Source organism: Poecilia reticulata, linkage group LG16 (genome assembly GCF_000633615.1).
Source record: "Poecilia reticulata strain Guanapo linkage group LG16, Guppy_female_1.0+MT, whole genome shotgun sequence".
Taxonomy (NCBI): domain Eukaryota; kingdom Metazoa; phylum Chordata; class Actinopteri; order Cyprinodontiformes; family Poeciliidae; genus Poecilia; species Poecilia reticulata.
The window spans coordinates 6,959,301-6,970,739 of record NC_024346.1 but is presented as its reverse complement, the minus strand read 5'-3'; the positions used below and the strand labels follow the sequence as shown (position 1 = coordinate 6,970,739).

The following is an 11,439-nucleotide window of genomic DNA, read 5'->3' as shown; positions in this document are numbered from 1 at the left end:
GGATCACTCCGCCTCCAGACAGCGAACGCATCGTGTGGTTCTTTTCACACCGTTCTTCTGTCTGTTAGCCGCAGTCGGAGTTCTACAGCCAAATTCTCTAGCGGAATATAAATAGTCAAATTAAAGACAAAAGCATAATAATAATTGTTTACCAATAATCCGATTCTTTAGAACGGCTCGTTACTATGAACATAGGACTCGAGTTTCAGTCAAAAGCCGTTCTTTAGTTTTGCAACGTACTACACATACTGCAGTAGCTATGATTATTCTAAATAAATTAAGAATTATATTTATTTTATTGACAAATAAAATACAAAACGTAGGACACAGAACGCATGCTGAGGAGGGACCAACTTTTGATCATTTCTATCTGTATTTGATGTTGGGGCTCCCGCATTTGCTGCATTTATGCCATTTGTCCTGCGCACATTTTTCAGCCTTTACAACCCTTTAATACATTAACACGTCACAACGTGAGTTTGGGGAAGTCGAGCGGTGTCATTAATTTCAGTAGAAGGTGATATGAGCCAGCTACAAGTTAAAAAGAGGTAACGAATTGGAAGATTGAGTAAGCAGTTTCAAAAACCACCCTGTCAAAGTTTTCAATAATTTATTACAATGAATTTATTTTTTAAAAATACAATCAGCTCTAAATCTTAGAACAGTCCGCAAAATAAGATTAAACAAGCGGCATCAATAAAAGTCTTCAGGACAAGGAAGAAGCAGATCTGAGCTAGAAGGGCTGTGGTCCTCTCGCCCTCAAGCGATTCCCAACGTTCAGTCATCCGCCCTCGACACCAGAACTGSACGACTCCGTACCTCCCAGCTGTTCACGATCCACCGCAGCTAATTACTTGGCTCCACGTCCTCCGGATCAGGGGCCTCATGAATAAAGCCTGCGTACGCATAAAAATGTGCGGTGCCATATTTTATGCACAAGTCGGAGTAAACAATGCATCAAAAAACCTATAATTGCGGGATAGTCTCATTCTCATTGAGAAAGAAAACAGGGTTGGCTCAGCAGATTAACTCCAAACAGGTCAGGTTAGATTATTTTTTAAGGTGATTAAAGTGTGTAGACGATCACCTGTATGAAAGTAACTGTGCAAAGGTGAGCCGCGAAATTGTGGAGCGTTCTGGATCTGATGGAGAACATGACCAATGGAAGGACTCAGAGGGAACGATTGATCATTGATCTGATGGGAAATGTTGATGATGGTTTATTAGTGTTTAGATTAATCCAGACTCATCATCCTGGAGCTCTGAGCAAAACTTAAGAGCTGTGCGGTACCGGTGGGTTTTCTCCGGGAGGACACGCATGCACAGGGAGAACATGCAAACTCCATGCAGAAAGACCCGGACCGGGAATCGAACCCAGAACCTTCTTGCTGCAAGGAAACAGCTCTACCAACTGCGCCACTGTGCGGCCCAAACAGGCATTTTATTTTATTCTTTTTTTTATTTGGAATTTTTCTTTAAAAAAAATATTTTTATTTTTTGTGAGGTGACCTTAGGTGCCCTGAAAGCACCTTTTAAATAAAATGTATTATTATTAGCTATTTAATAAGAATATGCTAGTCAGCTGGTCTATGTTGAAAAGTCGTAGTACTGGTTACATTTGAGTAACTGTGTGAGGAAAAGGTACTTTTAAGAGTAGTTTTACTCTAAAAACTACTCTTTTGTTTTTAACTATTGCTGCTCTTACTTGAGTCCATTGATTTTGCATTTAAAGAAAAAGACTTAAGCGATTGGAATCATAAGATTTATGTGCTTTTTATGCAAATCTGAGCACTTCGTAAATGCCACTCTTTACATTTGTTTTATTTTGTATTAATAAACATGGTTGGTTATTTTTTAAAGGTTACATAAATGTTTGTTTATATATTTATATCAAAGTAAAATGTATAAAGCTGTTTAAAGTCACTAGTTTGTGTTTGTGGCGTGTGAGACCAGAGTTTTCCTCACTGAACAGAAGGATCCAAGATTCAGGCTGCGAACAGATGTCCCTAAGAAATTCCTGCTCCTAAAGAAATGGGAGTAAGATGCTGCAGCAAAGTGAACACAATCAAGAGACTGAAATAAGAAACAAAAATATCCATAAAGTTTTATCCATTTTCCAACATGTCTGTCTCCAGCGGTCATCAGGCAAGAGTCATCACCGGGCAACACAGAGACAGACGGGACAAACAAACAACCACGCACACCTCAGGCGAATGTAGACACCAGTTAACCTAACTGAAATGTTTCTGGACTGTGGGAGGAAGCTGGAGTGCCTGGAGAAAACCCACAGATGCACAGAGAGAAAAGAAAGACCCCACACTGGGACTGAAACCCAGGACCTTCTTGCTGCAAGGCAAAAGTGTTACCAATTGAGACACTGTGCAGCCTGCATGTAAAAATTACAAAGAATAAACAGATCACATAACATGACCAATAGATTAGTTATTATGTAGTACCTTGTATATAGAAATTCATGACACAGTTAAGTATTCCTGGATGAAATTTTAAGAGAACAGTTAGTAAGGTGGAATTTAGTGAGCGTCACTCTCACAGATGAATTTGTTCAGAAGCCCAGCCAGTCCTTGTTTCCAGCTGTTGGTGGGATTTCTTTCTGGGAGCACGCGAACTTTTGATCCCGGAGTAGATGGCAAGTCCTTCACCCAGAACCTTTAAAACAGGAACATGAACCTCAGAACATAAAATAAAATCACACAGCAGCTCATTGACGTCAAACTGATAACTGTCACCATCTACATTTGTCATTATATAAATAAGTATTTAAAAAAGAAGCCAGACGAGTATTAAATTAAAGGAGTTGAATGTACTTACAAGATTTTAGATCTAAATGTCTTTGTTTTTACAATTGCATCTAAAATTATTGAGAAATTTTCTTATATTTTTAACAAATTATCTAAAAAAAAAGTCAAATTCTTAATCAGAACTAATCTAACAAATATATTTTATCCAAATTCAACATGAAATCCTTCTTCCAATGATGCAGTATTAAAATTATTCCTCCCTCTGAACAGATTTCTTCAGATTTCTGCGTTAGTAAACCAGGTGTTTTGTCTTGATCTCCCCTGATGTAACAATGACGACCCTCACCCATCCTGTTTGAGGAAGAACACTTCAAATGCCCTGATTAYTGACCTCAATGCTTCAYTRGATGCTACAATAATGGCCTAGTCCAAGGAWACKTCCAGAAGGTTCAGAGAAACCCATTACCATTAAGAGAAGCACAAAGATGGCAAATGACYTGAATGTTCATAGACGAATAAAACCCAACAATGAGAGCCATATTTTTAGAGTTTATATATTTATTTTTTGTTTGGTTTAATGCCAAACAAAAAATTGACTAACTGCTAAAGACCAGCAGCAAGGATTGGTGGCACCAGTAAGCTTTGACATCATTGGACGTCCAAACAGAACAATGAACCCAATCATGTCTCACAGTCCACTAAGGTTTGGTTTTGGAAGAAGTCCTGGAAATCCTGGAGTCGTTGTCACTCAGTTCATTTAACTTTTCTACAATCTTGACAAAATATATTTACATTTTTACCTAAATATGTATATTTTTAGATCGTAGTTCTTACCCAAGAGTATCTGCACGTCCACTAATCCAGGTCCAGGTGTTGTTAACATGTTGTAGTCCTATCCAGTATCCGTGGTGTTCACTAGAGTAGTACTTGATGTGTTTGCTGACAAATTTCTGTGAACAGTTTATTTTTTAGCTTGTCATAAATCTTCATACTTGAAGTCATTTCGAGATTAGCTCTAGATTTCTAACTTGGCGTTAGATTTTACCTGCTCCTGCAGATCATCGATTATAACCAAATCTGAACTATTCTTCTGACAGAACTTTCGACTTTCTTCCCAGGTCTTCCAAGGAGCTGGTTCGTCGTAAAACAGGTAGCATTTTTGTCTGAAGAGAATCCGGTCATCCGGGCATGTGTAACACCCTGGTTCCATTAAATAAGAGATAAGAGCAGAAATAAGTGAAATTTTGGTAAAAAAATAATGTCAAATAGAAAAAATAGTTGCATAAAAAAAACTTGCATACATATTTCAGTGATTCTTGAGAATAGGGACAAAATGGCTTTTAATTTTCCCCAATTAAAAAAAAATATATTTATCAACCTTATGTATGCAAATATGACAAATAATGTTTTGGAAATGTAAAGATGCTAAGGTACAGGCTCCCAGTTGCAACATTTTTTAAAAACTTACATTTTTAATCAACCTGACCCAGAACTTGGTCATCACCATCTGATAAAAATAAAATGATTTTTAAAATACCCTATTAGTGATATTTTTACTCATTTTACAGACAAATGCTTCTCAAAAAACAAAAAAAAAATGTATTTAAAACAAACAAACAAAAAAAAAGTCCATCTGACGGTGTGGACACTGAACTGAAGGTGACAAACTAGCGAGTAAAATGAAAAACCTGATACATGTGAAGTAATGCAATTTATGTAAAATACATTAAAATGAATTAACTGCACATTTAAGAGAGATTTGACAATTTTACTGAAAGAGTCAGAAAAACTGATGGAGTTGACATCTGACAGAGTTGAGAAAATGCCAAACTACCTATACTGTATTTATATGATGTTATTCTGAAGGAATAACATCATATTCCTCCAGAATATGATGAAGCCATATTGTAGCTCATACTCATATATGAGCTACAATATGGCTGATGAGCCATATTGTAGCTCCATGAAATCTTTACATTTTACCAAAATTAAGCTTTTATTTCACAAAATTTTATCAAAGTTTTGTAAATAGTCAGTTATGGTGTTGACACATCATGGTTGTGACAAACAACTTAGGAATAAACTGAAGAATAACATGAGGTAACCAGAGCTAACTAGCCTTCTTAGCAAAGGAAGAAACAGGAAGTGGTCATGGGGTCCTCAGAAGTTCTGGTGCCCCCCAATAATGCCTGATTTTTTTTACATTCTTTTCATTTCTGACGGTGTCGACAAAAACTAGGGACAAATTTCAATGGAGTTGGAAAATATATAAAAATTATTTTTAATTCAATTTATTGATACTTTTATAATAATTTATATGACTACTTATACTTAATTGTCTTTAATCTTTAATTGTTTTAAACTATTATAATGTATTGAGTTCTGCTCCTGGACAAGGGATTTTACAGGCATCATCCACCGACTACAATGTTTAAAATAAAAAAAATATTCAGCAAACACCTGGAAAATATACATTGTTGTCCTCACATGACCCAGGTTAGTTTAGTCAGATATTTGAAAAAATTATATTTTGTGTATATTTTATTCAAATTTTGTGCGTTATCCATAGGACCTGTTTTGTCCCTATTCTCAAAAATCACTGATTTAATGTTTTATTAGTCAAAATTGCTCAAGCAAATATTTCAAAGGTAAAGTGCAGATCAAAAATGGAAAGTGATTAAGTTAAGCTACCATTCTAGTTAGAAGTGGCGTACCACAGGGCTAGGTGTTTGGTTCACTCAAAAACAACAGTATTCTCTGCAATCAAGACTTTACTGTAAACCTGTTGCTAATGAATAAGTTTAACTTGCACACTTTGTTGTCAGACAGGTGACCTTGAGGACTGTTACTTGTGATAATTGTGACAATGTATAGTCAGAAAACTGTCTACAATTGAAGGTTATAACAAAATAAAATAAAAAAACATGAATAAAACAAAGTTTCAAAGGTAATTAGAAACCTAATCACCTTTGCCATTGTCTTGGCTTTGCCCCTCCATCATGTTTCTTTCCTTAATCAGTAACTTTCTTTCTGCTGTAAGGTCACTGATATTTTCGCTTTGGACAGCCATCTTCACACTCACTATAAAAACACACAACTTAGTCAGTGAATCCATCTGTATCAGAAAAGCATCAACATTTTCAGTTTCTCTCTCCAATCTTTTCAGGATGTCAGACAGTATTTTCAGTTTAGAACCAAAGAACAGAAAACTGATTTAATATTTCAACAGTAGAACTGTTGCCCTGCAGCAATAAGGTCCAGGGTTTGAATCCTTGGAGTCTGTATGCATAAAGTTTGCATGTCCTCAGATTTTCTCAGGGTACTCCGGCTTCCTCTCGGAGACCAAACTCATGACTATCAGGCTAATTGGTCTCTCTAAACTGCTCTCAGTATGAGTGTGTGCATGGTAGCTTGATCTGCTGGTATCCTTGTTGCCCTGTGATGGACTGGTGGCTTATGAAAGACAGACGTTGCACTAGACTCTTTTGTTGTCTGTCATTTTGATGGACGGTGTCAAAAATATTCCGTCCCATACTACTTTTATCCGTCAATTTTGAAATGTTTTTGACTTAGTCTATGATGAAGCCTTTAATTTTTATCCTGTTTAATCAATATTCAACAAGTTGAACAGACGATCCGGATCCCATCACACATTAATCAACTTTTTCTCCACAGCGATTAAAAACACTGATAGAACAACCCCATTAGTCAACTCCACTTATATATTCAACGGCTTAAACTGTTTTATTTTTAAGTGGGCTGTCGATGTCTTACACAAACCAAAATTACGCACTTATATTTTACTAAAGGATGCCTATGGCCTTGAGTCATCTGTATCATGGAACTTGTCAAAAACACAAAGGTCCATGTGCGCCCAGTTCAGATCTGTCACTTTGCCTTTGGAGACCGGATGTGTCTGATCAGTACCAGAGGAAGACTGAAGATGTTTATGTGATTTGAGGGAAATTGAGAGTGAAGTGCACTTTTTGTTTTATTGTTCTTTGTATTTGAGGTTGAGAAATGGTTTATTTACTAAAATACTTGATGTTTATCCAGATTTCTTTTATTTAACGGATGAGGATAAAATGTGTTATTTATTTAAGTACTTTTTGTTTCAGTTAGCACAGTTTACTTTGAAAGCACGGCAGCTTAGAAAGAGGATTCTTTTTGCTTAAAGAATATTTGTCTGTCTGCTTGTTTGTATATGTTTTATCGTGTCTTGTAAGCCCACGTGGGCTGGGCACCTGTAAGGGTGTATGACAAGTGAAAATAAACACTACTACTATATTATGAGGGCCCAGCAGCGCTTCACCGGCTGGGGTCTGAACATGTAGCTTCACAACTTCCTCCTTGTCAGCATCTGGAAAACCTGCGCTAATATTCATATCAGACCTAAATCCAACCCAACCCGAATGAGTCCTTCCACATTATGTCTGAGCCTGATCCAACCCGACTGATTGGCTTTAATTCTGGAGCAAACCCAACTTATTCTCTTATTTTTTTTGTTTTTGTTTATGAGGAGATTACACATATAATGACACTACTTTTCAAAACTTACATAACTTCTCCATTTTTTTCCCCTTAATGAACATAAATCACCATACTGGCATAACAAAAAAGACAAAAAAAATAAAAAATAAAAATTACAAATGAAATTAAAAAAGAACAAATAATGAAATTACATATATAGGAGCCAAGAGGTGATAGTATTTTATCTATCTTTTTAAACTCAGTCACATGATGGGTCAATTGTGTGGAGCTTTTATGTTGGAAGTCTTGACATTAATTGGGTTAATTTTCCATCCGTCATGAACAAGATCCTTAAGCTCCTCCTTCAGGCAGAGACTATCTGCCAACTCAGAGGCTTCAGTGCAGTCATGACCTCAGACTTGGAGGAGTTTACTGTCTATCCAGCCACTCATCCTACTGCACCCCAATGTATTAAACCTCTAAAAACTTGTCCTAAAGGGAGCTAATTAAAAAATATTGTGTTGAAATGAAACTCACTGTAGATGACTGTTCCAACTATCAGGGCACCAAAAATCCCTAAACCCACCAAATACAGACGAAACCTAGTAAGAACTGTTGCTGCTTCCTCTTCTGCATCTGCTTCACCTGGAAGAAACAATGAAACTGGTAAGGTAGAACAATTTTACTTCAGCAGGGGTCCTGGATGCCTGCGTTTGTCGGGATCTTGGTTAGTTTGAGTTTGTTTTGGGTTTTGTTATTATTTGTGTTCCTTTGTTCTATCAATTAGTTCTGCATTGTTTCTATTTTTACTTCAGTGCTTCTAGTTTTGTTTATTTCTCGTGTCTAGTACTTTTCTTAGTTACTCTAGTTTCATTATATTTCTTTTGTCTAGTTATTTTGTTACATTTATTTCCTAGCCCTCAGTGTGCTCTCCCTTGCCCCCTGTGTCACTTCCTCTTTTTCTCTCTCTCCTCACACCTGCAGCCTGTTAGGCAACTTGTGTGCAGCCCAGGGGCCTCACGCATAAAAGAGTGCACAGTTTTCACACTAAAACTTGGCGTACGGAAAAATTTAGAAAAGTGTGGCGCAAAAAGAATTCGGATGTATAAAGCCGAGCGCACGCATGCAGCCGTGCACCTTTCCTTTGTACATCCTAATTTGCGGGAAATTGAGCGCAGCTGCTGGTCCGTCCTGTCGCCACCCATAAATACATGCGTAAATTAGTATTAATACCCGGAAGTCTGCCACCACGTGGGGCAATAACCATGGCAACGTCCTTGTTTGTAGCAGTGTAAGTATTTATAATAATAATAATTATATATTTTATTTAAAAGGTGCTTTTAAATTAAACATTTAAAAGCACCTTTTGAGGTGAGGTGACCTCACTAAAATAAAAATAATACATTTTAAAGAAAATAAAAAACCTAAGTAAAAAAATAAATAAAGAGATCATGCAAACGCCTGTAAGAACAGCAGCGCTTTCAGCCGGGACTTAAAGGCAGACAGCGTGTCAGAGGGTCCATTGAGTGGGAATGTGGACGTTTATTCTAAATAGTGAAATCATGTGTATAAGTTGTACATTTACAGAATGAAGATGCTTTCTGTCCATAAGGCGCGGTGGCTCTACTGAAGGATGACTGCAGCTGGACCGGTACCGGTACTGCACGGCTCTTTAAGTTTTGCTCAGTCTGGATGATCAGTCTGAGCAATCTAAACGCTCATAAACCATCATCAACATTTCCCAGCAGATCAATATGGTCTCTGATCAAATGCTCCTTCTGAATCCTTGCATTGGGGATGTTCTCCATCAGAGCCAAAGCGCTACACAATTACACGGCTCACCTTTATGCAGCTACTTGAATACGTGTGATTGTATGTACACCTTAACCTTTGTGCGTACGAGGACTGAGGCAAATGATACAAGTATACAGGTGTGGGGTCGGTTGGACACAGGGGTTAATCACCTTAAAAATAATCAAACCTGTCTGGAGTTAATCTGCTGACCCATCCCTGTTTTCTTTTTCAGTCAGAATGAAATTACCCTAAAGATGCATTATATGCACTTTGGCACACAATGCATTACATTTTATGAGACAAAAACTGAGGAAAAGTACTATTTAAATTTGAGCGAGGTTTTCACATCCTTCTATTTTTATTTTCTTTATTGTGTGCGTATTTTGCTACTGTGTGAGGATAAATGCGGTTCAGTTTCATCATTTACGTTAAAACATCAAACTATTAAAATCATGACAAACATCGGGTTTGATGCTTCTTGGTCTAAATAACACTGAATGTAGTCAGACTTCAGGATGTTTAGTTGAGTTTTGACGTTTTGTACTTTGATATTGTCCACAAAAAAAGTTTCCGAGGCTGCCGCACATTCTCACGCCAGCGAAAAAGTGTGCGTATATTTAAGCAAAATTTGACCAAAAGTTAATTTTTATACGTGCTGACTTGTGCGTAAAATATGACGCCGCACATTTTTTGTGCGCACGCTTTATGCATGAGACCCCTGGACTGTAGCCACAGCTGCCCTGGGGTGGTCTGATGAAGGGAGGGTGCAATTTTGCGCCATCGGCCCTTGGGCAAAGTGTCTCACTTAAGAACATAGTCAACGAAGACGAATGGACCGGGAATCAAACTGGCAATCCATCAGTTGCAGAGAGAACTCTTACTGCTCTCACAACCTTTGCCCCCAACATTGTTTAGAGTTGTCTTTGAATTCTCTATTAATAATAAAGATCACTACATACAATTTGGAGCCCGTACTCCAAATTGTATTTACTTTCCTTTATTATACGCCACTGTAACGTAGCTACTCCCATATTTATGTTTTCATCATGCAAAGTTGTCTTGTTGTTGAAATGTGCGCTAAAAATAAACTTGCCTTGCAGAGAGATTTTACAGATGAGACAAACACTCAATGTTTATATGTTATGTTAATCAAAACTTCTTACAGAGGAAATTAAAATGCATTAAGTACATTTTGGTAGTATTTTTACATATATAAAGTCACTTACTTTGAGGAGAATATTTGTTATTGTTGACACTGTCTGTGGAATACACGTCATTGTCCTCGATGTTCTCCATCCTTTAAGGAGAAAATTCAGGAGAAGATTTTGATTTTAGAAAATGTGTAACGTCTCCTTGAATGATCTCACCTGTAAGTAGTTCTCTGGAAAGCAGGCGGGTTCCTCTTCCACTTTCAAAAGACAACATCAGGGTTTGATGCAGCATGAGAATATAAAGACGGTAACAAAGTCGGCCTTCTATCACCTAAAGAATATTTTCTGTTAGCATTTAAGCTAGCGGTAGTTAATATTAACAAAATGCTTTCATTTTCTTCCTTACATCTTTTAAGCAAGATTATTTACTTATTTATTAGTTGAGCTAAATTGTTCTCATCTCCATATCTAATTGAAAACTCCAGATGGCATAAACCTTTAATCATGTCGCCACTGACAGGCTTAACCCACGAATTGTTTTATTCCCATTCTTTTTTCAGGTAGAGTCGGTTTTTTTTTGTTTTGTTTGTTTTTTGCAGATTTTTCCAAATAAGTGTTTAAAATAAAGTTTTCGAATTAGCTGTAACTTCTGACTGGAAAAATCCTTTGTAGATTAAATGAACGCCAAGCTTTCTACTTCGATATTACTTTTTCTATGTCTCGGTAAGTAAGGAGCGGAGTGCCATCTAGCGTTCGTAAATAAAAATTTCAGGCTACAGTCAAATACGAAACACAGCGCGTCCCGTACGGGGGACTTCACCTTTCTTAACATGACGGTTAATACAGGACAGTTGGCAACCCTACACAGTGTGACCGGTAAATCCTTCATTTTAATCCATCAATTGACATGGAAAACACAGAAACAAGATTTGTTTAGGTGGATCTAACTAAAATGTTGATGAAATAATAAAATTTGTATGATGTCACAGTTGAGTTGTCCTGTATTTTGGGGAGATGCTGAGTTGGCAAGCCTACACTAACGGTAGTTAGCATTCAGGCTAGCGGCGGTAAGCAGTCACTTCTAAAGCACAGAAAAATCTCAAAATAATTATTGATGTCAACAAAAGAAAAACAAACTGCTCCAAATTTATAAACACTTCTAATAATGATGCCTATCTATGACTTGTGATCTTGACCCACCTTTGAAAACAGAAATCAGCGGACCGCTGTACTGACCAGCGGATCACTCCGCCTCCAGACAGCGT

The 11,439-nt window shown here is 37.2% G+C and overlaps 1 protein-coding gene across 1 annotated transcript in view; it reads right to left on the bottom strand.

Annotated features, from left to right (window-relative positions):
- Positions 1-593: 593 nt before the first annotated feature.
- Positions 594-11,439, bottom strand: part of LOC103477758 (killer cell lectin-like receptor subfamily G member 1) — a 10,973-nt gene continuing 127 nt past the window's right edge. Inside the window, exons 2-9 of the mRNA XM_017309691.1 lie at positions 11,375-11,426; positions 10,250-10,320; positions 7,767-7,874; positions 5,727-5,840; positions 3,805-3,959; positions 3,594-3,709; positions 2,552-2,667; positions 594-896 (exon numbers count right to left, since the gene is read on the bottom strand). Of these exons, the coding sequence (XP_017165180.1) occupies positions 847-896; positions 2,552-2,667; positions 3,594-3,709; positions 3,805-3,959; positions 5,727-5,840; positions 7,767-7,874; positions 10,250-10,319 (729 nt within the window). The 5' untranslated portion in view covers position 10,320; positions 11,375-11,426 and the 3' untranslated portion in view covers positions 594-846. The remainder of the gene's footprint in view (positions 897-2,551; positions 2,668-3,593; positions 3,710-3,804; positions 3,960-5,726; positions 5,841-7,766; positions 7,875-10,249; positions 10,321-11,374; positions 11,427-11,439) is intronic.